Raw genomic sequence first — 23,484 nt, forward strand, 5'->3', positions numbered from 1 at the left:
CATGTTGGGCACCCTTGAGCACAAGCAGAAAAGTAAATGGCGAGAATATGTGAAACCCCTTGTACATGCGTACAATTGTACACGCAATGAGGTCACAGGATTCCCACTCTATGAACTTCTCTTGGGAAGATCAACCCGTCTACCTGTAGATCTGGCATTTGGTCTGCCTGTCCGGGAGAAGACCTCAACCACACACACCCAGTACCTCAAAGATCCGCGGTTTCGTCTCGAGGAATGTTACCAACTATCAAAAAATACCTTCAAGTCTGTAGCGTGACATGGATTTTTACAGCGGACTATGGTTGAACTGCGGACTCTTTTAAGCCAAAAATGTCAACTTAAACAGTGCACTTTGTAAATATTGTAAATATTGGGGTTTCATACTTTTGTCACAATATATGGTATATTGGCACCACATCCTGCTGCAGTTTTCCTCATCATTGAGTACTGTCTCCTTTTCCTCTGAGCTGAACCCGATCTTCTAAGCCCAAAGTTCATTTTTTGCTAACACACGTATTACAAGTCACTAAAACAAACCTGCAGATTAACACTAACTCAAAAACTTACTGTTTTAATAATTACATATTTTCTGTTTGTCTTGGTTGTCTTTTTTGACGCATACGTTCTACAGTATAATAATGTCCTTTTGGAATTTCTCCACTGTGGGACTAATAAAGGCATATCTTATCTTAATTTAATTTAATTTTGATTTTTAGATTAGGTTAGTACTAGCTCTGCAATACCAATGCTTACTTTTACACATATGTTTGTGCACTTACACCACACATAAAGGTCTTAACCTGCTGTCTCTATAATAGCTGCACAGTCTGCATCATTTTGCGTCATTCAGCTTCTGAGTGAATGGAGCTCATTATACCCCACCCTCTTATATACAATAAGTTACTATGATGGATTCAGTGCAACAATCAACATAGTTAGAATAAATAACAATAAAGTGGCCGTATAAAGTACGTATATTTATTGTATGCAATAATAATATGGCTAAGTTATGAACAGTGCAGCAAATGAACAGAATAAATAATGGTAAAGTTACTTCAGTATATTCATGTCGAAGTTTAAAGTCAATTAAATGAAAAATGTTTAAATTTGTAGATGCAGGTCTAATGTTTGTGGTGACACAAGTGTTCAAGTTGCAAAGTACTTTCTTGCATTTGCATTTACAATAAAATATCATATATAAATATAAATAATAAATGAAAAATATATTTTTAAATGTTTTGAATTGTTTATCATTTATAAATCTATTTATTGGAAAAACTAAGAAAAAAAAGAATATAAATACAATATAAATAGAATGCAACTGTAGTACCAACAGCATCCATTAGGAGTCGCTGCCGAGTGGGGACTTGGGGATACACACAACCAGAACAGGGTGCCTTATGGGGGCTGCAGTACCTGAGTGTGTCCACTAGTTTCGCATGCACTCACACTAAATCAGGTTTTGGGCCCTCTGGGGTCTTCTGAGAAAAACAGTTCCTGATCATCTTCAGGCTGTTTCCAGCCTATTAAATGCATTGTGCCTGTGGGGACCTCAACTGAGGTCCCCATAGGGTTTTGGGTCCCCACATGTCTGTGTGCAAACAGGCGCATGTCCCCATATGTGTCAAAAAACAAGTACACACACACACACACACACACACACACACACACCCGGTCCCATGAACACACCACCCCTGTCCTCTTAAACTCCACTGACTCCCCATCTCTCAGTTCATTCACTTCAAAGTCAAATCCATCATCTTCAAAGCCCTTCACAACTGGGCCCCTGCCTTTTCACTTTGGATATTTTAAACTGACTAGAAACCTTAAAAAAAAAACATGGATTCTTAGCAGGCTTGCATCTCCATAAACCTGACTCACGCGTAGCTTAAAGCTGAGTCTCCACCTGCTTGTCACAGTGGAAGTCGTATTAATTTGGATAAACTGTTCCCCTGTATGGCATAAAATGTCTACATCTTTTTCGAGAATGTTCTGGTTTGTGCAGCCACAAAAAAGTTGCATGACGTAGCTATAAAAAAGAGCAAAGAAACCAATTGTTAGGTCTTTTTTGGGGAAATGGTTCTCTAATGCAGTGTCCAAAACTTTTCTCCCAATCTGTGCTGTTCCCATGCCAACCCCCCTGAGTGACTAGACTAATGACTTCACCTGGAGGAAAGAGAGAAGCTGAATTTTGAGATACAAATAAAACAGGTTATACACACTATTAATTAATTAATTAATTTATTTATCTATCTTATTTTGTATTATTATTATTATTATTATTATTATTATTATTATTATTATTATTATTATTATTATTATTATTATTATTATTTCACCTGGAGAAAGGGGAGAAGTTGAATTTTGAGATACAAATAGAACAGGTTGTACACAACATTGTTGTAGTTATTTATTATTTTTTAATTTTATTTAGTATTCATTATTATTATTATTATTATTTTTTAATTTTATTTTTTTTATTTTTTTTGCAGTAGTTGAAATAGTAGCAGTATTAGTTAATGTTATGCCTTAGGGTGCATTAATAGTTTGGTTTGGTTATGTTTTGAGTAAAGTATAGTCCTGGTGTAGACTTGGTTTGGTCCTGTTTGTCTTGGTTGTGTTTATCGATGTAAAATGGCTAAGTAATAGAACGAATCCACTGACTTTCTGTTCAAAAGTGCAGAACTTCATAGTGCCATTTCATCGTAGCAAGGAGAGGGTTTTCATTTGCATATTTTTATTGTTGAAAATACAAAAGTGGGCAGGGATAGGGGGTAGGTGAAAACAGCACTGAAGGACAATGCAGTATTACTCAAACATGCATGAATCACTGAAATATATATGTGAGGAAGATAATACTGTGATCATGAGCAGCAACATGGATTCTGGGTGGACGTATGAGTTCCACTGTGTCAAAAGTTACATTTCCAGATTGATAAATGTGCATGAGCTACACATATGAGTCTCTTTTTGCGTTATCGTTCTTGAAATCTCACATGTGCACCATCCACTTCCTTCCACACACGTCTAAATCTGTCCTGCTGTGGACTTTCTAATCTAGCATTTCACCACAGGGTCAGTGACCTGGTGCTGGGGTATTTATAGAGCTACCTGCCTGACCTGCTTGTACCTGTGTGTGTGTGCGTTCATGTGTGCGTGCATGAGTGTGTGTGTGTGCGCTGAACAATGAGGTGTTGGAGGAGCCACTCAGAGTCACACGTAATGATGAGGCCAGTGGAGCGGGAGAAGTGGGTCACGGGGAGAGAAACCTGTCAGACCCCAGAGCTGGAACATCAGGCAGCGACAGCAAGTCCCAGCGTCTAAAGCAGTGAAGTCACAACAGTTTAAATAGTAGCTTTGCGTCGGGTTAAAGAAACAACTAATGTAGCAAGAAGTTTTGATTTTTCTGTTTGATTAAAGGGCAGAATGTAACTTTTCAGGGTCAGCCGCTTGCGTGTCTCCATGGAGATGTTATTGCTTTGTTTGGATTGCATAACTGTTTTCACAAACTCCATGGAGACAGGTGACAATGTACTTTTATAAAACACCTCAAGTTTAATGCCATACTAAATAAAATTCCACAAAGCACTAACCTCTAAATGCAGATGAGAACATGGCAGACTTTTTCTTTTTGTTCACTGCTAAACGTTATTTTCTCGATGAGTCAAAGCTCCTTTAATTACGCTTTTAATACATTTTTCTCAAGTTAAATTATCTATCTGGCTTTTGGTTCATTAAAAAGATAAAGAAAAAAAATGTGAAATGAATGTGTCTGCAGCAAATGAAGAAAAGTGCTTCACTAATCATGATTTTTTTCACTTATAACACAAAAAATCATTATGAGATTTTACCTGTTTCATCTGTTTTGTGCATCTCAGTCTCCAGTTGCTAAAATTACTCACAGTTTTATTATAGTTTAAAGTGAAGTGAGGCTTATTTAGACATGGTTTGGTTTAGTCTTTATTTGGTCCAGCAGTAGTCCACTTTTAGTCCTGGTTTTGTCTCTGTCTCAATGCATTTTTATCATTTTTATTATGTCTTCCCTGTGTTTTTCAGTAGATACTTTCTGCACAAACATTCTGCATTGAAAACAAAATCCACCCACTCCTGTATCTGTGCTCATTACTGCGCTTGTGGCTATTGTGTTATGCTTCAGCTTCCTGTTTAGATGCAACATTTTGAGCACTTTACCATTCAAAAGATAAAATATTTAGTTTTAAATCGCTATGGCAACGGACCTGTTTTTTTCCCCACAGTCTGAAACCCGCGGCTCGTCTTGTCCCCTTCACCTCCCTGCTCCATTGTTTGCCGCTCCCTGCTCTGTTGTACCATTATCTCTGACCTTGCCTCCCTCTACCTCCGCACCCATCCAGGCTGTTTCTCTCTCCTCTCCTCTTTTTCCTCTCCTCTTTTTCTCTCATGCTGGAATAGATTGCAGGGCTTAACTGGCTGTGACATCCCCTAAAATGGTGTCGTTGGAGTGGCTCAGAGCACTCAGCCAGGTATGGCTTTGTTTCGCTTTTAGGGAGATTCAGGGAGTTCATTTTGATGCACGGATATAGCAGTCGTAGTCGTAGCTCCGTTGGATATTCAGAATACTTCACCTCTACACATGCATTCCCACAAAAGTATATGCAAACGAAGCCAAGAAAATAAAAACAGTACTGGTTAAAGGGACCGTTTTACGCTGTTTTCTGATCTATTATAATGTTGTTTCCTCATCACAAACAGACCTGGAGTTATGTTTTGTTTCATTCACACATGTTTAACACAAAAACCCTGTATACTTAGGCTGAGTTCTTCTCTCAAACGGATAAAAAACACCCTGTTCCACCTTGTGATGTCACATGGTAATACAGGAAGTGCCCTACTCTATAGCGTTGGATGCTATCGCCGCAGACAGATTTGCGGTTGTGGACTTTCCATTACCGTAACTCCGCAACCAATTGTGCTTCATTTAAATTCAAATGGCGTATCAAAGCAGAGGCATTGGGGCTCTTTAAATATGTTTCTGTCATTACAGTAATATGCTCACATTGTCCTTCGAAGACGACCAATCAGAGCGCAGGTGCCGCCAGGATTCTCCCAGTGAGTTATTTGATGCGACAAAGGAAAAATAAGGATGGATATGTAAAATAGAGGTAGTTGTGTGAAAAAAAAGGTAAAAGTATATGCTGATACTTCTTTTAACATGATTTTTAGGGCAAAAAAAAAAAAAGTCTAGGCGAGTTATAATGGTCTATAATGTGCTCAGTCCAGAGCCCCATGCCTCTGCTTTGAGATGCCATTTGAATTTACATGAAGCATAATTGGTTGCGGAGTTATGGTAATGGAAAATCTGCAACCGCGAGTCTATCAGCGGCGATAACATCCAACGCTATAGGGTTCACCTTCACTACAATCATTTGATTTCAACCCTGGAATTGCCGTTCTCTATTGAACTAAAGGTAAAAGGAGCTGTTAACTTGAAAACTACTACTACATGACATCACGAGGTGGAACAGAGCATTTTGAGCTTTGGAGATGTAGACAGACTAATTATAAAGGGTTATTTACACATGTGTGAATGAAACAAAACACAACTCCAGGTACATGTACGTTTTTGAGAAGGTAACAGCATTATAACATTGCTTAAAGCTCACGTTGATTTTGTGCAATATAGGACCTTTAATGGACAATTTCTCTACCATCTGAGCTGTTTTGAGTTATTATGACTAGTGAATATAACACAGGTATTTTTACTTGTGTATAATTTTGTGGTATATTCTATAATGCTACTTTACGGTGGCCCTCAAAGTCACAAATTTCAAAACTGACTGGTTCTGGTTTAGGTTCTGCAAAATCAACTTTTCAGAGCTTTTAACCATGATTTAGCTATTTCTCCTCAACATTTCCTCACCCGCAGTTGTATTTGGAGAGATTTGGAGCATGTTTGAGCAATCTTTAATCGCTTATTTTCAAGACGCCATATTGCCGATCAACCCCCATTTTCACTGGCGCACACCCACTGCTCTGTACCTACTTCATTCTCCAATTTTATTTTCTTAATCGATGATGTACACAGTCATTTTGGCACAAATTAAAAACAAAAATTTGATGGTCAGCTCCCATTGGGCACCGCAGTTTTCTAATGCAGAAGTTAACGGACTTGTTTCTTTTATTAAGTTTTTTTTTATTAAGTTTTAGATTAATATTGTGATTTAAAATGTGCAAATTACAACATAATGATCCACAGATGTCATAGATTATATCACAGACACAAGCACAGCATCTATTTTTTTAAATTAAGGGTTAGGTTAAGGTTATATAACTAGTATTTAAAGATCTTGGCCACTTTGAAACTGAACATAAGTGCTTTATTTTTCATTTATATGGTTTTGTATTTGCGTGTGCGACTTGCCCTTCATGCCCATTGTTTTCATATACTATAAATGCAACTGATTAGCCGGTCCCTCACTCCGTCGAAACTGTGGAAATGACAAAACATATTCACTTCACCACTTTGTATTTATGACATAATTTAATAATCTTTTGAAATGGAACCAGCCCGGACACCTTAGATTACACAGGACCCTTTAAGTAGTCATTTAAAATAAACCTCATTTGACAATCGCACAAAGAGATGATAATATGATTGTGCCGTGTGTGTGTGGCAGACGTGATCCTGATGTCTGCTCCTTCAGGATGTTTCAAATCAGAGCCACCGCTGCTTCTATTTTTACCCTCTTCCTCATTTCGACCCACGACTGAAGTGCGAGTCTCGTAATTAACACTGCACACCTCCATCTGTTTGAGCCGATCACGTTTGATGCTGACAACAGGTCTAAAAGGAAAAGTGTGGAATCTTCTGCTTTTACACAATGTCCTCGCTGCTGTTTTGAAGATAAAGCAGAAGTGTACCGTCTATATTGTATGTGAAAACTGTCAAAAAGCTGCAAAATGCAATCTTTTTCTTATGTAATCTTCCAAACCAGGCATAAGGTGACTGGAAGGTTATTTCTGCACCGTGTGAAACTTAAACCTTAACCAAAACATAATAATAACAATCTTATATAGAGCTTTTTGGACACTCAAATCCACTTTACTTTACATAACAAGCAGGTTTTAAAGGGAATGTTACTGCCCAGCTCTGCAATGATCAGAAAACAGATGGAAAAATGGTAAAATAAAGTAGTAATTTAATTAACAGGAATATAAAAGACAATACACATGTACACAGATTAATTATAAAGGATTACTCAATGTTTGAATGAAAGGTAACAACATTATGTCATGGTTCAAAGCTCACAAGAGTCAATTTTGTGTAATATAGGACCTTTAGTGGTCAATGTATGACTTATAATAAGGTATTTACAGTTGTGTATAATTTTGTGGCATATTCTATACTGTAATACTATTTTATGGTGTTCATCAAAGTCATAGATTTTCAAAACTGACTCCCAAATATGAGTACAGTAGGTGTAAATATATGTAGTAGTTAAATAAGCAACTAAACTACAAAACCACAAAAATTTACTACGAGTGTCTCTATAATGAGTCACACAAGCCCATAAACTGAATCGAGTGAAAATGAACAATAAAGACACATGAAGAACAACAACACTAACAAGCTTGTATCTCAAGACGGACAACACCAGACTACTTCTTCTTGTTTTTGTTCTTCTTGTTTTTGTTGTTCTTCTTGTTCTTGTTCTTGTTCTTTTTGTTGTTCTGCTTCTTGTTCTTGTTCCTCTTGTTCTTCTTCTTGTTTTTGTTCTTGCTCTTCTTGTTTTTGTTCTCGTTCTTCTTGTTCTTCTTCTTGTTTTTGTTCTTGTTTTTGTTCTTGTTTTTGTTCTTCTTGTGTGTCTTCTTCTTCTTGTTCTTGTTCTACTTCTTCACAATCATTTGGATTATTTCAGCCCTGGAATGGCCAATCTCCTGTGAACTAAAGGTAAAATTAGCTGCTAACTTGAAAACTAGCACTTCATGACATCACAAGGTGGAACAGAGCATTTTGAGTTTTGGAGATGTAGACAGATTAATAATAAAGTGTTGCTCAAACATGTGTGAATGAAACAAAACACAACTCCAGGTCTGTTTTTGAGGAGGTAACAACATTTTAACAGGGCTTAAAACTCACAAGCCTCAATTTTGAGCAATATAGCACTTTTAACAACATGTCCCCGTGCTGGTCTAAAGTTTACATAAGTTTCCTGGTTCCTCCACAGCTCGTATCCGGCGCTACTCGGACGTCATGTCTCTTCCGGACTCATTCATCCAGAGGCAGCAGTTGGACGCCAGTATGGCTGACACCTTCCTGGAACATCTGTGTCTGCTGGACATCGACCAGGAGCCGATCACAGCGCGCAACACCAACATCATCTGCACGATCGGTGAGAGCGATGAAAAAAAACACAAAATGAATATTTACACTATTAATTAAAGGCACAATGTGTAACTTTTTTCTGGTGGACAGTCTGTCAACTGCTGGTCACCATGGAGACGTTATTGCTTTGGCTGATATATTTCACAGTATGTCGTTAAACTTATCTCCATGGGGACAAGCAGGTGACACCTCTAAGTTAAGTTACTGGTTAGCTCTGTGGAGAGGCAACCCTGCTGACTTATGATATTCTTCTAGTGATAAAAAAAAAATAAGCTGAATTAATTGATGTGTTTAATGCCATTCTGTGGAGCATTCCAGGTAAAGCAATGACATCTCAGGAAAAGTTACATAATGCATGTTTAAAATAGCTTGAATTGAGAAAGTTTAACTGCAGTTTGAGTAGATTTCACAAAAATATCTGCCAATTTTAAGTGAATTTACATAAAAATAATGATAATAACAAATGATTTCAAGTGTGTGGTTTGTATGTTTTGAAGTATAAACAGACATATTAGAGATATGACAGATACTTTTCCTGCAAATCAAAGAGGAAATATTCATAATTCAAGTCATAAAAGTAGAATACTATACAGAAAAGTCCCAGTTACACGGTGGGGAATTGGACAATCAACTGAACACCGAGGAGTCGCTCACACATTCATAGACCAGCAGATGGATGGAGGACATGAGGAGAGTGAAGGACACAGCTGAAATATGGAAATCTGAGTTGAAGCTTCAGATCGTCAGGCTCATGTTTGTGTGAAGCCGTTGTCACAGCACAACTCTGGGCTGAGAGAGGCCTCCTGCAGAGCTGAGAGTCATAACAGTCCTCTGCTCCAGGCTCACGCACGATGCGTGGAAATACAGTACGCACAAACACGTTTTCTCAACACATCACTTTAGCTGAATGACAGGTATTTATTTTATCACGTCAAAGATCATTGGTCACATGAAACAGCTCCGTAAAGTCACTATGAGGTGTTTCACTCATATGAAATGATGAAAAGAGTAGGTCAAAAATACAATATACAGTCTTATATAGAAGAGGAGCATAAAGATGAGTAACTGTTTGAGACCAGCTAAAAAGGCAGAGGAGTTTATTTTTAACACGTTCATAATTTGAGCAAATAAAAAAAGCTGGAATTAAATAAAATATAAAATACATTTTTTTGTGTTGAACAAAATACAGCACAAATCACTACATTTGAAGCTTTATTACATCTCAAATTTGCACTTTTTACTCTTTTAATATATTTTTAAATGGGTATTTTTACTTAAGTAGATGTTTTTTCAGATGATACTTTTACTTTAACTTGAGTTTTCTTTGCTCCAGTATCAGTACTTAAATTACAAAATTGAGTACTTTCACTACGGCCTATAAGGTGCTATTTTGGTGTGTTTTTATCATGGGACACCACATCAAACCAGTCGTTTGTGGTCATTTGGCAGATTTTTCTGTCAGATGCCCTTCCTTTTGCAGTGATATAGTGACTGGTCTGTGTGTTCAGGGTTAAAGAGCATAGTCTGTGATTGACTGGTTGCTTTCTTATGGTTTTTACCTCATAAAATGCCTTTAAAATAAACTGAATTGGTGAAAAGAGCATTTATATCAACTAGAAAAAGAGTCAAATGTGTGTAGAAAACAGAATGAAGAACTCTGTGTCCCTTATGATCTGAGTCATACTTCACTGAAAAAGCAAAAAATATGAACCTTCCACATGCACAGATTTCTGTCAGAACACTTTCCTGTTGTGCCTCTCGTAGGTCCCGCCTCTCGGTCGGTCCCCAAACTGCAGGAGATGGTCAAAGCAGGAATGAACATCGCTCGCCTCAACTTCTCCCACGGCTCACATGAGGTGGGTGTCAGATTTTAGAAAAGAAACAAGCAATCAGGTCATATAAAGAAAGCACAAAACAAGCAACTCCAGACACATAAAACTGAAGTGAATGAGTCGTAGAAGAGAGAATTGATTACTTGCACAAATATTGAATTGTAAACTTAACAACACCGTTTAGTCTGGGAAGCTTGTTCCTTTTGTGACCGTATAAGCAACGGAATTTCACTTTTGGACTAAAGTCTGAGAATCCTGATTTAATTCTGTTCTGTATAAAATGTCAACTTTGCAAATATGTAATGCCTGAACAACCATAGACTGTATATATAAATGGACATAGCTAACCTGCTAGCCGCCGTGTTCCAAACAAGAAGTGATCATGGGTACGTTTCCAGCTCCATCGACTCTTTCTGGCTCCAGTTCACTTTCTAATGAAAAACTTTCGGGCATTTCCAAAAAAAAATTGCTGTCACGCTCGTAATTTTTTTTTGCTATTTTTCCGTAAATCAAGATATAATCATTAAAAACAGACAAATCAGGCGCCTTCTTTCTCCACGGTTGCTCATTCTAGCGTTAACAATAGGTTTGATTAACAGCATTGCTAACTGCCCGCTCCATGCTAAAGCTAAACCGGCGGTGTGGTCGAGAAGGGGCGTTACCTTCAACAGCCTCTGGACCTCCATATAGAATTGCAATATAAATCCATTTGTCATAATTACTATCAACATAAGAACAAACAAACGAACACGGTGAGGGTCGAGACACGGACTCACAACGGTAAAGAAACACACAGTTCTGCTCTTCATCTGGGTAAAGTGAGCAAAGATCAAGAAAGAATTTGAAACCTTGTTCTCGCCATAGTTTCGGAAAAAATAAATAAATCAGTTTGACAGGTTCTCTGATGTGCAGCAGTAAAAAGGAAGTGGAGATAAGACAATGTGGAAGAAGTATCCAGGAGATGAGGAGAGGCTCGCAGTTAAAACAGCCTATAGGTTTATCCCAAGATGGCCGCCTGGAAAGACTGGACCTGAACGTTACAGGTCACACTCCCTTAGTCCACTTCTTTATACAGTCTATGAGGACATCAGGATTACACAGACATCTTTATATATCTGCAGTGTTGTTGTCTCTTGGTGTGTTCTTCTCTTGTTTAGCCCTGGTCCCTAGACAAAAATACACTTGTCCATGTGACTCGTGCTCCTGCATTGATCTTGTGTCTGTCTGTTGTTCTCTCTTTAGTACCACAGAGAAATCACAACATCCCAAAGGCTGTGTGTGTTTTTTTGTGTTTTTTTTTAAATTAAGTCCATGTTTAGTCCTGGTTTAGATCTTGTTAAGTGATCTAGATCTTTTGTTTTTTATCATTTTAAGTCCTGGGATTTTAATGCTTTATGTAGATCTGGGTTAGTCCCAGTTTGGCCTTGCTGTTGAGTCCTAGTTAAGGTCTGGTTTACTTCTGTTTCCTTGACAAAACTACACTTTCGTCTTTAGCTCTTCCACAGATTTTTTTGTCTATCTGCCTCTCCTGTCCTCAGTGCCACGGAGAAACATCCAGGAGGTCGTGAATACTGATTAAATCCAAGTAGTCTTGGATTAGATCTGGTTAAATTCTACTTTAGTCCTGGTTTATAGACTTAATTACACTTGCAAACGTGTCTCTAGCCTCTGCATTGATCTTCTGTCTGTTTGCTCTTCTCTATTTAGTACCACAGAGAAATCATAACATCCCAAGGCTGTGTTTTTTCTGACTGAGTTCATGTTTAATCCTGATTAAGTCTTAGTTTAGATCTTCTTAAAGAGCCTAGATGTATTTTAGACTTTGTTTATGTCTTCCTAAGGTTTATTGTTGTTTTAGCCTGATTTATAGACAGAAGTACCTTTGACCTTATCTCTCCAACCTCTGCATTGATCTTCTGTCTCTTTACCTCTCTTCAGTACCACAGAGAACTATCCAAAATTAAAATACCTGGTTTATTACTGGTGAAGTCCACCTTTAGTCCTGTTTCAGTCCTGGTTTAGATCTTGTTAAATGGTCTAGTCACTTAATTTTATATATTTTAAGTCTTGGATTTTGGGTCATTGGTTAGTCCTGGCTTAGCTTTGCTTTTGATTGAACTTTTAGCACTGGTTTCGTCTCTAGCTCCTTCATTGGTCTGTCTGTCTGCTGTGGTTTTTTACCAATTAAGTCTAAGTTTAGTCCTGGTTTAGTCCTCATTTAGACCTTGTTAGTGGGTCTAATTTGGTTTGTTCACGGATTACAGTAAAAAAAAGGTTTAGTCTTGGGTCCCTTGCCTGATTTCCCCTGGTTTAGTCCTGGTTTTGAACTTTTCCGGTTTGGTCCTGGTTTTGAACTGCCCCGGTTTGGTCCTGGTTTTCAACTGCCCTGGTTTGGTCTTGGTTTTAAACTTCCCCGGTTTAGTCTTGGTTTTGAACTGCCCCGGTTTAGTCCTGGTTTTGAACTTCCCCGGTTTGGTCCTGGTTTTAAACTTCCCCGGTTTAGTCCTGCTTTTGAACTGTTTTGCGCTACTTTAGAACCTGATATGTATAAGTCCTCGTTTAGTCCTTGTTTAGGCCTTGTTTAGTCCTTGTTTAGTCCTTGTTTAGTCTTTGTTTAGTCCTTGTTTAGTCCTTGTTTAGGCCTTGTTTAGTCCTTGTTTAGTCCTTGCACACTTGCTCATACATCTCCAGCCCCTCCATTGATCTTCTGTCTCTTCTGTCTGCCTCTCCCCTCCTCAGTACCACGGAGAGACCATCAAAAACATCCGGGAGGCCGTGGATACCATCACCTCTGACCCTCTGTACTTTCGACCCGTCGCCATAGCGCTGGACACCAAGGGCCCCGAGATACGCACGGGATTGGTCAAAGGGGTAATCAGCGAGAGCCTCATGTCTCCAAAACTAATCAAAACGTCACATGCAGTGAGCTGGAAGAGCCCCCATCGGCTCTGAGAAAAACAAAAGTCCAAACTCAGACAGACTTCATTTCTCAAATCATTACACACATCAGTTTGCTCAGGTGTGCAGAAAGTGAGCAACGCTTTCACGGAAAAAGCACTTCTACGTACAAAGTTAAAGGTGAACTGTGTAACTTTTCTGGTTGGGGTCTGCCTAAGGGTAAGGTCTAAGGCATAAGCTTCAGTCTGCACCATTTTGGTCTAAATTATTTCTGGAATAACGTCTGAATATGCCCGTGACAAAAATAAACTCATCGATCAATCACCCACTTAGCTCTATGGACATGTCTTTGCCTGGAATGTTCCACAGTCTGGCATTAAAGCAGACAGAACTCAAAATATTGTGTGTTCTGAAGCACAACATGTAGGTTAAAGTTTTGTCAAGTTATTTTATTTGACTAGACCAGAACCAAACCAAGACTACAACAGGACTAAACCAAGTTATTTTAAAGCTGCACTAAGCAACATTTTCAGGTCCTTGTCTCCATGGAAATGTTAGTGCTTTTCCTGGAAAGTGCATTAAACTTATCTATCTCCATGGAGACAAGCAAGTGGTGCCACCCTGTCAAGTTACGGACCTGGTCTATGGAAAAACAAGTCTGCTCTGATTAATAATACAGAAAAAAACACCTGTGACATGGACAAGTTTAATGTCATAATGTAGAATATTCCAGGCAAGGTAATAACATCTCTATGGAAACAAGCCAAACCGCATCAGAAAGGTTACACAGCGCATCTTTAACCAAAACAGTGATTCCTTTAGCAGTGGATTCCTTTCCTGTTCTCTCTCTGACAGCTCATTGTTAAACCGTTTTGTCTTGTGTTTTTCAGAAGGTGGAGGAGGAGGTGGAGCTGAAGAAGGGCAGCCGTGTCCGAGTGTTGACAGCTGACAGCGACAAAGACAAAACAGACGGAGCCGTGATCTGGGTGGACTATCCCAGCCTGCCCAAAGTCCTGGACAAAGGCGGTGTCATCTACATCGACGACGGCCTGATCGGGCTCAAAGTCGTGGAAATAGGTAAAATGACAGAACCAGTGAGTGATGGGGATTTTGATACATGTTTATACAGAGTTGGAACAATAATTAACTGTCGTATTCTGTTTTTTAGCTACGATCCATCACACAGAGATCCATGACTAGACATTGGTTTAAGCTAATTAGTCATGTGCTGTTTGATTTATGCTTTGTGCTGTTTTTATTTGTACTTTTGACTTATATTGACGAGCAAACATCAGGTCACACGGAGGTTTTCTAAACTAAAAACAGTTAAAAGATGATCTTGAAAGACATTGAACTTCTCTTTTGTTTTCATATATGTTACATGATGAATGATACATAAAAAAAATCTCAAATATGTCTTGGTTTAGTCCTTGTTTAGATAAGGTTGTGTCCTAGTTTAGACCTGGTTTAGTTCTGGTTTGTTACAGTTTATTTCACAGTTTGATCGTTGGATTAGTCCCCCTGGTTTTGACATGGTTTAGTGCTAAATAACATTTAGTTTTAGTTCTATTTTACACTTGGTTAAGGTTCTGCTTTAGAATACATTTACACTTGTACACCACATAAAACTGGGTCTAAATTGGGACTAAACTAGACCAAGACTAAAACAAGACTAAACCAGAACCAAACCAAGACTAGACCAGAACCAAACCGAGACTAGAGCAGAACAAAACCGAGACTAGATCAGAACCAAATCAAGACTAAATCAGAACCAAACCAAGACTAGAACAGGACTAAATCAAGACTAGACCCGGACCAAAGCAAGATTAGAACAGGACTAAACAAAGACTAAAACAGAACCAAACCAAGACTAGAACAGGACCAAGACTAGACCAGAACAAACCAAGACTAGAACAGGATCAAACCAAGTCTAGAACAAGACTAGACCAGAACCAAACCAAGACTAGAACAGGATCAAACCAAGACTAGAACAGGACCAAAGCAAGACTAGACTAGAACCAAACCAAGACTAGACCAGAACCAAACCAAGACTAGAACAGGACCAAACCAAGACTAGAGCAGGACCAAACCAAGACTAGAACAGGACCAAAGCAAGACTAGACTAGAACCAAACCAAGACTAGACCAGAACCAAACCAAGACTAGAACAGGACCAAAGCAAGACTAGACTAGAACCAAACCAAGACTAGAACAGAACCAAACCAAGACCAGAACAGGACCAAACCAAGACTAGAACAGAAAGATGACAATTTATGATAGCGATTAACAATGAAAAATACATCCTTTGAACGAGAAAAGTCCTTAAAATGTTGCATATAACGTTGCATAAAGGAACCTGAAGCCCATAAAGTGACTGTATGTTTTTCTGTCCCAGGTGAGGACTGGGTGGACACTGTGGTGGAGGCTGGTGGTGTCCTGTGCAGCCGTAAAGGGGTGAATCTCCCCGGGTGTAACCTCATCGGGCTGAAGGCTGTGAGCGAACGCGACGAGGCAGATCTGCGTTTTGGCGTCTCCCAGGGCATCGACATGGTATTCGCCAGCTTCATCCGCTCCGCACAGGACGTGAAAGACGTTCGCAAAGCTCTGGGTCCGTACGGGCAGGGCGTCAAAGTCATCAGCAAAGTGGAGAGTCGCCAAGGAGTGCAGAAGTAAGTATTTGTACATCAACTTTTGGTTCAGTATGAATTTTTATTGTTTGTTAAAATTTAAGCTGTAGACGATGGAATAATGAACATCTGTGACTCACTGACTTAATAGGCACAGCAGCACGTTAGCTAGCACACTGTGACTCAAAGCTAACAGTCACATAAAGTAAACAACCTATTAAAACTCTAATTGCTGTAATTAAACTAAAGACTACCCAGTTATTTTAATATGTGGGATATTTCAGTTTGTGGCGTTGTTTTAGTAGTTATTATGCCTCAAAATTACCATTAACACTGAGACACAAACGTCCATCTTTCTAAACACAGAAGAGTCCTCTGCTGAAGTATTCATTTTTTGGACAGGAAGTAGTGACGCTAACACTGATATTACATGGGTTATTGTCAGGGCCGGTCCTAGCTTTCAGGGGGCCCTAAGCTGAATTTATCTCTGGGGCCCCCGACAGTGGATCCCTCCTGTCTCAGCTATTGGTGATTCACATTTTACAACAGTATGACTCTGCTCTCATCACCTTGACCAGTTGTATTTGTGTTTATTTGACCAACATCAGACTGAAAACATCCAAAATGTCACAACTACCACAGTCACAAGAACAACAGAAATTCAAGACATTTTTTATTAGTTTCTGGTTGATTTTATTGTGTTCCAGTTGGCGACAGTCGGCTTAAATCTACATTATATCTGGTCCTTGCGTCGGTGTAAACACATAGCTGCCCTCACCTCTGCCCAACTCAAAAACAAATGTAGCAGCAGTAAATATTTTTGCTGCTATAGATATAAAACAAATGTAACCGTTTGAGCAGGATATTTAGGCTGATGCAAACAAACAAGCCCTGTGCCCAATAAAACTTGATATATTATTTTCAGTATAAATGTATGGACTCTTGGGGGCCCCCTGCTGGCCTTGGGATCCTAAACAGCTGCTTATTCTGCTTATAGACCGGACCGGCCCTGGTTGTTATTTCATATGAATAAATGTCACTATTATTATTTATTATTTTGATAAATACACATCACAAAAACTAATGGTTGCAAAAAAGTAGACACATTACCACTACATAATGTTTTTACATAATATAACATGAAGATAAGCAACTGACAGATTGCTCCCCACAAGAAATGTTATGCAGTACACCTTTAAATAGGCTCTCATAATAATAATAACCACAATCATTATTCAAATATGTTCATTTCCATCAAATATCTTGTATGTTATGAAACGCAGTACATTTAGTATCTTATAGTGACAGTATTAAACAGCCCTCCACTCATACACATCATCCTTTAGCATATTGTATTGAATCATGATGTAGCCTGTGATTCCCAGCGGCTCTCGTGAGAAGACTTATTCTGAAGAGCTGAGAGAATCCAACGTGATAATGAGGATCTAACAGTTTTATATTAGTCTGTGCTCCGGGCGGAGTTGCCCCTGTCGACGCTGCTCCTGTCGACGAGCAGCAGCAGCAGATTGGCACTTGTCACCTCACAGTTTAAACCACCGTGACGTGCAGTGTGAGGCTGCTCTGAGCCAGCACAGGTACACAGAGTACTGCAAAGAGTGTAGTAACAGTGCCATTACGTTAGATTCATTTTAGTCAAGTCAGAGCCAAATGTGGTGATTCAAACAATTACTCAAGTCAACAGTAATAAAATGTATTTGTACATCCTCTTAGCGGTGGTGGAAGAAGTACTCAGTGTTGTTTAAGTGAAAGTACAGATATCAGAGCAAAAAAAAAAAAAACTCAAGTAAAAGTATCACATAAAAAAATGTACTTAAGTAAAAATACGTTTAAAAATGTACTTAAAGAGTAAAAAGTAATTTGCGCTGATTTTGAGATCTAATAAAGCTTCAAATATAGTGATTTTGATCCAGATTTATGCAGAATTTGCTTCAACAGAAACAATTTAACCGGCATATTCATACATTTATATCATATATTTTTGTTTGCTCAAAATACAAACGTGTTAAAAATAAGTATGTAGTAGTAGTAGTAGTAAATGTAGTGGAGTAGAACGTACAGACACCTGCTCTCACATTACAATTACACAAGTAGAAATACAAAGTAAAGATGAAAAAAATATTGTGGGAAACTGCTACTACTACTACTACTACTACTACGATCATAGTCCTGCGTGTTTCCATGTTCATCCTCAGTCCAGCTCCATTTCCCATTCCGTTCCAGTCCTTCTTTTACCTCCCTGTTTGTCCTGCAGCTGCCTTTCATTTCCTAATCAGCTCAGAGTATCGTTTATATCCTCCCTCTGTCCATTCAGTCCTTGTTAGATTTTTAACCAGTCACACACTCAAGCTTTGTATTTGTACTCGCTGTTTCTGCCTCTGCATTAATCCCTGTTGGAACGACCTGCCTCTGAGTATATTTTCCATATTGATTCCCCAAAGTGAAAGAGATTTTACTTGAAATTAACTAAGACATTCATTCCTCAGATGTTTATTGCCTTATTTTTCATATTAAGAATGACCAGTTTGAAGGACGCTGTTGAACTTAAGACTTGCATTTCACTGTCATTTGTGTTGCATTTGGGTCCAGTAATTATAAGAGCATGTTTATTTTTTATTGTGCATATCGGTTTAATGCTATACTATGGAACATTCCAGGCAGAGCAATAACCCAAACCAGAAAAATGACACAGTTTAAGTCATATTAATGTAACTAAGACGTGCCCCCCTCTGAAATACAGTGATTTATGTCCAAACTAGAACTACCTGACATCATTTGTACATATTTCCTGGACATTTTGAACGGGGCTTGGTTGAAATGGGATTTTAAATGGGCTCATTAATATTACATTTTACACGATTATCTGGAAGTGAAGAGACATTATTTATAGTACGGTGAACCACTGGAGACTGGGAGACTGCAGGGGACTGTTGGACTGGAACTTTTGTGCAGTTTAGTCATTGTATTTTGCAGAGTTTGAGTAAACACATTCATTTGGGATTATAGAAAAAAAGAGAGTATCTATATTAATTAAAATGACTTGAATGTGGAAGTAGAAGTATTTGTTTTTTATACAGGGTGGCCCAAAAGTCACTGACACTTTTAAATCTTCAGTAGCTTCTTTAATTTTTAAGTTTTACTCACCTAATTTTAGCAGTAAGTAAATTGAATCTTCCGAGATTTTTGGCAATATATACAGTTAGAATTGTTCACTTACACTTTAACTTATCTCTACTGTTTTTTAAGTGTACAACATTTTCGGTTTTTGCACTGAATAGCCCGATCCAACACACACTGCGTAACATTTGAAAGCATTTCCAGGCTTATTGATCCTCGATATTGCGTTTTAAGTCGTTTATTATCTGAGGTTTATTCACAAACACCTTTTCTTTAAGATCGTCCCACAGGAAGAAATCAGGACTAGTCAGGTCACATACTGCCCCCTGTCTTTGAAAAACACTTATTATTCCTTTAATGGCGTTTACGCTCAGGGCATCTCTGGTGTTAAACTCAGTATTTGACCCATGTGACTCAAAGTACCACTGGACAATGAGGGTTCGTTCCTCGGTGCTGTATTTGCTCAGATTAATGTCGGAAGAATCGTTCTAAATGCTAAATAAAAGAAAAATATTTAGAAACAAAAGAGTTATGAACTTTTTGTAGAAGTATTTGTTTTTTGTACAGTATATATATATATATATATATATATATATATATATTTTTTTTTTTTTTTTTTTTTTTTTTTTTTTTTTTTTTTTTTTACTGGTCCGCATTGAAATTGGGACTAAAACTTAACCTGGACTAGAACAAGACCAAACCAGGACTACATCAGGACTAAAGCTCAGGACTGAGCTCAAACCAGGACTAAACCCATGTGTAAATGCAACTTTATGGACTGATCATGTTACTTATGTAGTACAGTTGTTGTTTACTTCAGTGGCAGGCAATAAAATAAAATAAAATCAATAAAATACTTTTAAAAAAATTAGATAAATATTGAAACCAGACCGAAAAAAAATGAAATAAATTAAGTACTCTAATAGTAAACTTAAAAATGATAAATTAAACTAATAAAAGCTAAAAAAAAAAAAAAAAACTAAACTAAACTAAAAACTAAAAAAAGATTATTATATTTATTTATTGTGGTTTTTTGTGTGTTTTTTTGTTTTCATTTATATATGCCAAGATGATTACTTTAACTATGAAGCCATGTGTATTCATTTATTGCAGTATATATATGTGTTCAGTGTTCAGTCCGCAGCGTTCAGTCCGCAGCTGTCATACCTGTGCGATGTATTTTCCGGAGCTTGCTTTTCACTGATCCATCTGCTCTGTGTCAGTTTTGAGGAGATCTTGAAGGAGAGCGACGGAGTGATGGTTGCTAGGGGCGACCTGGGGATTGAGATACCGGCAGAGAAGGTATTCATCGCGCAGAAGATGATGATTGGACGCTGCAACTCGGCCGGAAAACCAGTCATATGTGCCACTCAGGTCAGAGGAAAAACACTGGTCTGACTAAAGATGCCTTCACACGTTTACATAATCATCACAACAAAACTGGAACTAAACTGGAATTAAACCCGGAACTAAATCTGGACTAGATCAGGACCAAACCAAGTCTATATTTTGACAAACTAGGCTAAAACTTGGACCAAAAAAGTTGTCTACAAGTGTGAACGCCCCTAAACAACAGCAGCTTTACAATGCAGGCAAATTCCACTTAAGAATAATTTAATTTTACAAAGATGCATTAAAATTTACATACCATAAACTGAACACAAACTGGGAGATAATTCAGAAATAAAAAGGTCGGCATTACACAAAATTGACTCTTGTAAACTTTAAGCCATGTTATAATGTTGTTACCTCCTCAAAAACAGACCTGGAGTTGTGTTTTGTTTCATTCACACATGTTTGAGTAACTCTTTAATATTAGACAGTCTCAAAATGCTCTGTTCCACCTTGTGATGTCATGAAGTGGTAGTTTTCAAGTTAACAGCTCTGTTTACCTTTTGCTCAGTAGAGATAAGTGGCAATTCCACGGCTGAAATCATCCAAATGATTCTAGTGAAGGTGTGTGGAGTTTAAAAACACAGTGGAGCACTTCCTGTATTACCACATGATGACATCACAAGGTGGAACAGAGTGTTTTCCGTTTGATAGAAGAACTGAGCCTAAATATGCAGGGTTTGTGTGTTACATGTTTGTGATGAGGAAACAACATTATAACACAGATCAGAAAATAGTGTAATACGTGCACTTTAAAGGTGCTCATGCTTTGCTTTGAATGTTCCACAATATGGCATTAAACTTGCATATATTGTTTATATTCAAATACAGATGTCAAATTGCCCCAGAATACCTTGGAAAAACATGAATCCTTATTGTGATCGTCATGGACACAAATATGTTTAAATGTCATACTGTAGAACATTCAAGGAAAAGCATTAACATCCCCATGGCGACAAAGCAGGTGGTAGAAAAGTTACATAGTGCACTTTTAACGTAATAGAACTTGAACATGAACAAGACCAGGTTTAGATCAGGACTACACCGGAATCAGACCAGGACCTAACAGAGTATGACAGGAGCCTCCTAAACCCTGTCTTTTAAAATATACTTTTGTCTTCCAGGCTCGTAAAAGAAAACCCACAGTACTCGTAACTGTCTGATGTTATGTTGTCTGCAAAACATCCTCATATTTACGGCCCATCATCCATTTCACATTTCAGACGTGTTTCAGTCTCACCGCGGCCCATTTACTCCCAAATGTCACTCACCAGAACACTTTGTCTGGAGGATAAAACCACAACACAAAGCACTTTATCCTCCGTTGCTTACAGTATTGACTTTACTATTGACTTTTGACAACAATGGGCTTAGTGCTATATGACACAAGTGAATTATATGTATTTGTAAGGCTACCAGTGTCACTCCCCCACATTTTTAGTTATAAAAACACCATAAAAAAAATAAAAATTTGGATAAATCAATATTGTTTTGTGCACTGATTTGCCGGAACAGATTTTTAATTGGAAAAAAACTTGATTAAAGGTGATTAAAGGTGCACTGTGTAACTAACCTGGAGGAGGATACGTCAGATGTTATTATTATTATTTGAAATGTTCTAGAGTACGGCATTAAACTTGTCACCTAGGAGACAAACATGCTACACAGTCAGGGAACACTACAGGACAGATCTGTGACTCTGCTCATCTCTGAGAGGTTTTGTGGAATAAAAACACTGGTAATTGAGTAAATGCTAAATAGATGAGTTTAATGCAGTACTGTGGAACATTCTAGGCAAAGCAATGTCTCCAAAGAGACAAGCAGGTGGTCTACCCTCCTCCAGAAAAGTTACATAGTGCTTCTTTAAGTGGGGGTAAAACTCATTCTGCTGGAGAAGGTCTATATCGACTCATTCATTTTTCATTTTCTGGTTTTGCAGGAAAAACACAAACTCCGCACTCTCATTGGACTTTTCCTTGTTTAAACAGAATAATTCATGTTTGTGTCTGTGCCTGTAAGATGCTGGAGAGTATGGTGTCCCACCCCCGGCCCACCCGAGCGGAGGGCAGTGACGTGGCCAACGCGGTGCTGGACGGAGCCGACTGTGTCATGTTATCGGGGGAAACGGCCAAAGGACAGTTCCCAGTGGAGGCGGTGGCCATGATGCACTCGGTCTGTTTCATTTTGTTTTAATTTTCTAAGCAGTGCAACAGTTTATGAGGCCTGAATATTAACAGTGTACGTGAACACAGACTAAGAGTAACCTCCACTAACACAAGTAATGTAGGTTTGAGCCACTCCTCCATTTCCAGCTCAATGGGACAAGACAGAGATAGGTTCTTTTCCAGATTTATAACTTAACTTACAACAAAAATAAAGTTTCCCAAAATTGAGACACTTTAAAATGTTAAAAGTCCTACTCACAATGCATTTTATTTTACTGATGTTGACCTACTTGAATATTTTTATTCCCCTCTCACACCTGACCAAATATTTAATTTTATTTAATTTTATTTAATTTAATTTAATTTTATTTAATGTTATTTAATTTTATTTAATTTATTTAATTTTATTTTTTTTTTTTTTTTTATTTTATTTTTTTTATTTTAATTTTTAAATTTTATTTTATTTATTTATTTATTTTTTTTATCTTTATTTATGCATAGGAACCCAGTGAGAGCACTTGAGCTCTCTTTTTCATGGGCGCCCTCCTTAAAATACAATACCAGCTGAAAAAGCAAACAAAAAAAAAACCCTAATATACAAGTCCATATAAAACATTAAAAACAGTTGCAGATGTTTGTGTAAAAGTCTGTTACCAGAGTATTAAATTCACCAATCACCAACATATCCAGTTCTGCTTTTCGTTGGAGTATATTCCATTTTTGTCAAGCAAAACAGCTAAAAACCTCTTTCCCAGCTCAGTTTTGGTGCCGCTCGTCTTTAGCCTTATACAGTCATGTGATCTGGGATTAAATGTTCCGGTATCAATGAGTAACAAGGAGCTGGGGTATTCTGGCAGTAGCTTGAAGTGGTTCTTTATAGATACATTTCATACAGTGCTGTTCTCTTTAAACACAGTGATGGACAACACACTTTGTCATAGAGAAAACACTGATGGGTTTCAAATCCATCACCTGTAATAAAACGAAGAACACAGTGAAAGAGTGGAACCAACATATATAGTACGCTACTTAAGTATTGAATCAACCGGATCTTCCACACTTAAATGCTGG

The 23,484-nt window shown here is 38.0% G+C and overlaps 1 protein-coding gene across 2 annotated transcripts in view; it reads left to right on the top strand.

Annotated features, from left to right (window-relative positions):
• Positions 1–23,484, top strand: part of pklr (pyruvate kinase L/R) — a 55,802-nt gene that overhangs the window by 22,930 nt on the left and 9,388 nt on the right. For both annotated transcript variants that reach the window (XM_033981029.2, XM_055228209.1), the window contains exons 2-8: positions 8,208–8,372; positions 10,130–10,221; positions 12,937–13,068; positions 13,986–14,172; positions 15,490–15,763; positions 20,080–20,230; positions 22,268–22,420. In XM_033981029.2, the coding sequence (XP_033836920.2) occupies positions 8,208–8,372; positions 10,130–10,221; positions 12,937–13,068; positions 13,986–14,172; positions 15,490–15,763; positions 20,080–20,230; positions 22,268–22,420 (1,154 nt within the window). The remainder of the gene's footprint in view (positions 1–8,207; positions 8,373–10,129; positions 10,222–12,936; positions 13,069–13,985; positions 14,173–15,489; positions 15,764–20,079; positions 20,231–22,267; positions 22,421–23,484) is intronic.

This window comes from Periophthalmus magnuspinnatus, chromosome 16 (genome assembly GCF_009829125.3).
Source record: "Periophthalmus magnuspinnatus isolate fPerMag1 chromosome 16, fPerMag1.2.pri, whole genome shotgun sequence".
NCBI classification, from domain to species: Eukaryota; Metazoa; Chordata; class Actinopteri; order Gobiiformes; family Gobiidae; genus Periophthalmus; species Periophthalmus magnuspinnatus.